The following is a 6,245-nucleotide window of genomic DNA, read 5'->3' as shown; positions in this document are numbered from 1 at the left end:
GAAAATTATGAGAAAAAAAAACATACAAAAAATAAATAAATTAAAATTTTGTATTTAGTTATCAAACTCGTGTATTAAAAGAGTTAACGATAACAAAATGTTACAGACAAAGGTTTAAACTGTAAACTTTTTTGAAATTGAAACTGAAATTTAAAATTTAAAATTTAAAATTAATAGTTATTATAGTTGATTTAATTTATGGAAGGTAAATAAATGATATATTGGAAATGAAAAATAAAGTAAATGACAAGTAAAAATAAATATATATCTCAAAATTATAACAAAACGACATGTGGCCAAGTAAATAAGAGAATGACATGTGGCAAAATCATTCTTATTTATTAGGATAGAATTCTCATGATTAATATAACTTCACAAAAGCTTAACTTATTTTATGTAATAAAATAAAACCAACCAAATTATTTTTTTTTTCATTATTTTCTATTAAAATAATAAAGATACAGAAATATGGAGACCCACAATTGACAACACAGCAGCATCCAACAGTTGCCTATATATATGTATGTTATATCGACCAACCAACCAACGTTATCAAAAACTGATACATACTTTGGCTAAAAAACTTGAACATCATCCATCTACTGGAAAACTACAATAATCTCTCTTTTCTTTCCCCTAATTCATTGTTTTTTTCTTTTTACCATAACAATACATAACAACACCCATCCAAAAAAATAAACAAAAAATATAAAAAAGAAAAAAGTCTGGTTGTCCACATTACTACATTACTCTCGAATCATTCCTTCCTCCTCTTCATCAGCACCGGGAGCACGAAAGCGAGGCCGGAATCCATTTTTGGGTGCTAAACCCAAACCAAACCTCTCCGGGCTACGGCTCCTGCTGCGGGCCCTACCACCACCACCACCACCCACATTGCTTTCATCAAAACGTTTATGACTATTATTATTATTATTGTTATATCCACCACCACCAATCCTGTTGTTGCTGTAATCCAACAATAACAAAAACACATTACCAAACAAGTTCAGATTTTTCAGTTATGTTCGCAATAAACTTTTTTCTTACAATTCTAGTGTAAATTCTTATGCAGTGGTTTTTCTAAAAACGTTACTTACAAGAATCTCAATTGAAGACCAAAACTGAAAAAACTAAAACCAAAAGTGTAAATTAGTAATAATACCTGTCACGGCCTCCACCACCACCACCCCAACTGCTCCTCCCACCAAAGCCACCACCACCACCGCCACGGCCACCACCACCACCAAAACTAGAACCAGAACCCCAGCGGTTAAACCTGGCGCCTTTTCCACCGCCACGTGCCGCCATATTCCGAATCTCCACCGGGACACGTTGATTGGAGCCTTCCAATAATTTCACAAGTTCTGAAGCATGCTTTGAATCTTGATCACCAAAAAACGTATAAGCCTCTCCAGTGGCCCCCGCCCTCCCAGTCCTTCCAATCCTATGCACATAATCTTCAACTCCCGTGGGAAAGTCATAGTTAATCACCACCCTGTTGCAACCAAAAAAAAAAACATATTAGGGATAATCACCCCAATAATCTTTTTTTAGATATGATTTAAAAAAAGAAGTAATATATCAATTAAGACAACCCCGACTTCTTCTAGAAGGGCAAAATTGGAAATAAGTGAATAACCTGATGTCTTTGATGTCTAGTCCACGAGCGGCGACATCGGTGGCAACGAGCACGGGGGACCTACCGGATCGAAACTGATTCAAAACATAATCGCGTTCGCCTTGAGATTTGTCTCCGTGAATAGCAGCAGCAGAAAACTGTCGGGTCAAATTGCGTGCCAGCTGGTCACACATCTTTTTTGTTGAACAAAAGATGATGATTTTTGCCCTTGGTTCTTGTGATCGAAGTATTTGCTCCAATCGTTTGTGTTTCTCCATTGGTGCCAATACCTCAATATGCTGCCAACCATAACCATAACCATACAAAAACATTTACAGAATTGTCTCTTTTTGACTAAATGGGTCAAGCAGAATATTATAGTAGTACCTGTGTAATAGCTTTGTTGGCAACGAGTTCATCTACATTTCCGATATTGACTTGGATAGGGTTGACCAATAAATCTGCTGCGATTTTGCGGACCTCTTTTGGCCAGGTGGCAGTGTACATGAGGGTTTGACGGCGTGTGGGGACCATGTTCACTATTTTTCTTATTTGAGGTTCAAATCCCATGTCTAACATACGATCCGCTTCATCCAAGACTAAGTAAGTAACCTGACTTAGGTTTATTCTTCTCATTTCTATAATGTCATTCAATCGTCCAGGTGTCGCAACCACAATGTCTGTCCCACGATCTAACTCCCGTAGTTGTGGGCCCTTTGGTGCTCCTCCGTACAAACACTGGAAATTCAAATATTTAACAAAGCTTAGCATTTGCATCAAAATTAATCACAATCAAGTCAACAATAGTGTCTGTTTGGTTAGATGGAATGGGTTAGTATTACATTTCATGATCATGATTGTGGGGACCATTCCTTCCCTGAGATTATTATTTGACAATTTTGGAAACATACCGTGCATAGTATCTTTGATGATTTCCCAAACTTTATTGCTTCAGCTTGTATCTGGGTAGCCAACTCTCTTGTAGGTGACAAAACCAAAACAGTGGGACCCATTTGGCGATTCTTGTAGACCCTTTTAAGATGAATAAACCCTGGAATCAAGTAACCCAATGTCTTCCCGGACCCCGTTTTTGCAATTGCTACTATATCACGGCTTTGAAGAGCAACAGGCCATGATTGTGCTTGAATTGGAGTGGGGGATGTAAACCCTGCCTCAAGTACCTGGAATAAAACCAAAGAACCAGCAACCTCCTTAAAGATATCTGATTTCATAGCATCTGGAAGAATCCAATAAGATTCCGGAAGTTTCCAGAAGGAGGAGGCCTCTTCTTTCAGTCGGACCAAACTGGCAAACAGAATCACCACCATCCACGACCATGGATGATTCGGAAAGCCCTTTTCAGAAGATTGGTCCACCGTATAAGAGTACTCCACATTACACCAGATTATATGCAATGCAATGCAACCCCTTTTCAAGAGAATAGGGTGGCAGCATAGCGTACGACATTTAGCTCCTTCCTGGAGCTAATATCGCACCTGGGAAAAAAAAAGTAAGAGATGGAAAAAAGTGAACATGAGTCTGAAAGTTTATGGAACTTCAGAAATCACAAAAAACATTGCAGTGTACCTACTATTTCAAATAGGTTGCACAATATAATGCTTAATCACCATGGACTGCATATAAGTAACATAAAACATACCTCTCTAAGTAACTCAGATGGAAAACCAGTATCTTCAAATGATGTAAAAGGTGGAGGCACATCAGCTCCCTAAAAGAAAATTGAAAAAAAAAGTCAATCTCTATGAACCTGAGCAGATAGACAGTGAATAAGATTTTATGTTACTTACAGTTACAGTTATCTCATGGCGCTTACGATAAGCATCAGGTGATAAACCACTTCCACCTGGTCCAGCAGCAACTGTCCCATTTGGGGCATAAGACCCAGTTCTTGTACTCTGACATAAGATTAAAACAAGCCATTCATTTGTTATCTAGATTCCAGAACAACACAAGATAACAGACTCACTACAAGAGTAAAAGACGATGTGTGTAACATTAAAATTTGTCATACCTCGTAACCTCTTGTTCCAGAAGAGAGCTTTGATCCACCATTGCTGCTTTTACCATATCTATCATCATCAATAAAACCATTCTCTTGTTTTGAAGATTGTTGGACCTGAACTGAAGAACTTACAGCTACTGAAGATGACTTTTGTTGCTGACTTGAACCCTTAGACCCTGCTGAGGGCTTCTCATATTGGGTAACATTAGTTACTGGATTCCAATAGTAGTGATACCCAGTGGCTCCATCAACTAAACCTTTCCAAGGTTTTGGAAGGGAAGGGTCTTCTGGGGCATAGCGAGGAGCTGGAGTAGGTTCAGTTGTGGTAGCAGCCATATCAAAAAACCAATGTCACTATTCACTACACCAAACAAAATTCTTGATAAGAAATCAGGTTAGAATTAATAGCATAAAAAAAACACAAAGTTATATTTAGTCACATGCTGATGCTGCACAAAGAGATAACAAATGGCTACTATCTTAAGAATAACTTTCAAAGATCATTTGAGAAACATAAGAAGTTAAACAGGATAAATCTGATTCAGATTTACACCATACACAGAAAAGTGGTTTGGGGGTACTATAATCTGCTTTCAGTTTTGGGAATCCAGTACCAAAATACTGATAGACATGTCATTCCAGCTAATAAATGGTTTACTACATACAAAGCTCTCGATGAATTAGAAGTAAAACATCACCACCACTTATTCTGTACCACTAAAAGACTCGAGAAATCAGGTTAAAATTCAACACAAGCGTGATGTCAAACACAAACTTCACTCAAAAAGTAATATTGCACGACTAAGATCTCAAATATATTTTTCCGAACTCATCAACGAGAAGACATGGAGTTATACATGATCTCAGGATGAAAATCTTAATGAGAAAAAGGGTTTATGTCTGTAATAAAACGTATTCAGTTTTAGGGGTTCGTGGAGTTATACATGAGTACATGACATGTCAGGATGAGAAACTCAAGGAACCAGGTCAGAAATCCGTACAAGCATAAAGTATAAAACCGTAAGACTAATACCTTGAAGATACCAGAATCGCTATAGAAACATGTAAAGTTCAGATAGAACCCTAATTCGGAAAAGTTTGTGGACATAATAAACCGTATTCCGTTTAGGAGTTATCCAAAAAAATCAAAATCTGCCATCAGATCTGAGACGCGGTTGTGAACCCTAATATGCAATTAAAACAAAATAGAAAGTACCTGAAGGCGTATCGATAGGAAAGGGTAAATCAGGGGCTGATTAGGTTAGAATTAAGAGACGCAAACCTCCTTTTCTGCGATAATTTTCCTCTCTCGTAGATGTATGGAAAGACGAGGCACGAAGAGAGGAAAACACGCTTTGAATGGAGGAAAAGCGGAAGGAAAGAATCTGGCTGGGAAGGAGGAGATATTTATAGCGATACTATATAGTAAGTAGGGTGTATCAAGCCAAATAGCCAATGCAAAACACTTGACTTTAAGTCGGTGGGATACAAATGAAATTGTATGACCTACCACATTTACTATCTCGTCGGCCCCACAAATGTTATTATTCAGTGAAAATTGTTTGAGCACAAGAGGTTCTTGCAGGGAGTTTGTCCGATTTTTTTTTTAATTTTTTTATAATGTTGATTTTGCTTTTATTTTTTTGTTTTTTTATTTATTGAAATATTTTTCTGATTAAAAGAAAATACTCACTCTTTTTCTCTCTCTCAAAAAAAACTTACTCGATTCCAACATTTAAAATTTACACATATTCATAAACATTCAATAGCATTTTCACAAACATAGAAGCACAAACATTTGTTGTCATCATTATCTGTCACTACCACCACCGTCGGCCACCAATCTCTGCCACCACTACCACCACAATTCATCAACATCAAACATGGCTCCATCGCCAGAAAACTCATCGTTGACCTCTCTCTCTCTCTCTCTCTCTCTCTCTCTCTCTCTCTCTCATCTGTTAAAGAATGATGGTTGTTCTTAACTGAAGTTTTTCATTGGCAGCACCGACGACTAACGTTTTGCTAAGGGTTTCGTCACCACCAGTTCTATTAGGGTTAAGTTTTCGAGCGGTTGGAGGGTGGTGGCGGTGTTATATGTAGGAAAAAGATGAGTGAGAGAGATAGATCGTCATAGCAACAAGGGTTTCGCAATGGGTCTTCATAGCAGCGACAACAAGGGATTTCACATCGATGGTGAGAGTGATAGATTTGAAGCAACGGTGAAACCCTAATCAGAGTTAGGGTTTGTTGCGGATTTGGCAACCTCGAGCTTCATCTAGTATTGCTTATTCAAGATATCTCTCGTATTGCTAGTTCCCTTACCAAGTTGACAAGCAAAGAAGTGAAGTTTGTTAAGATCAAGAAAAGGAATTTGAGATTTTGAAAAGGAAGTTACGAGAAGCTCTTGCATTAGCTTTGCCTGACGGGACGAAATATTTTGTGGTGTATAGTGATGTGTCGGCTAAAGATCTTGGTTGTGTTTTGATCCTGCGTTATAAGGTGATTTTCTATGTTTCTGTGTAATTGCAAGAGGCTGAGACGAGGTATACAACGCATGATTTGGAATTAGCAGGGATAATTTTTGCCTTGAAGATTTGGAGG

General features: G+C 37.8%; 1 protein-coding gene across 2 annotated transcripts; it reads right to left on the bottom strand.

The window, feature by feature from the left end:
* Positions 1 to 549: 549 nt before the first annotated feature.
* On the bottom strand, positions 550 to 5,043 carry LOC111883073 (ATP-dependent RNA helicase-like protein DB10). 2 transcript variants are annotated; one of them, XM_023879436.3, is made up of 9 exons: positions 4,858 to 5,043; positions 3,651 to 4,019; positions 3,427 to 3,534; positions 3,279 to 3,347; positions 2,530 to 2,799; positions 2,006 to 2,356; positions 1,640 to 1,917; positions 1,163 to 1,495; positions 550 to 966 (listed from the first exon to the last, which is right to left on the bottom strand). In XM_023879436.3, the coding sequence occupies exons 2-9, from the start codon at positions 3,975 to 3,977 to the stop codon at positions 747 to 749; spliced, it is 1,956 nt and encodes a 651-aa protein (XP_023735204.1). In that variant the 5' UTR covers positions 3,978 to 4,019; positions 4,858 to 5,043; the 3' UTR covers positions 550 to 746. The 2 variants fall into 2 exon arrangements, with proteins under 2 accessions (XP_023735204.1, XP_023735203.1); XM_023879435.3 differs by having other exon boundaries at positions 3,651 to 4,002; positions 4,858 to 5,042.
* Between the last annotated feature and the right edge of the window lie 1,202 nt (positions 5,044 to 6,245).

The sequence above is a fragment of the Lactuca sativa genome, chromosome 4, assembly GCF_002870075.4.
Source record: "Lactuca sativa cultivar Salinas chromosome 4, Lsat_Salinas_v11, whole genome shotgun sequence".
NCBI lineage: Eukaryota > Viridiplantae > Streptophyta > Magnoliopsida > Asterales > Asteraceae > Lactuca > Lactuca sativa.
This window is presented reverse-complemented; position numbering and strand designations above follow the sequence as displayed.

Coding starts and splice junctions, on each gene's coding strand:
- LOC111883073 (XM_023879436.3), bottom strand. CDS start 3,977: ATGGCTGCTACCACAACTGAACCTACTCCAGCTCCTCGCTATGCCCCA. Junction 1,918..2,005: donor CCAACAAAGCTATTACACAG/GTACTACTATAA, acceptor TATGGTTGGCAG/CATATTGAGGTATTGGCACC. Junction 1,496..1,639: donor CTAGACATCAAAGACATCAG/GTTATTCACTTA, acceptor TGGTTGCAACAG/GGTGGTGATTAACTATGACT.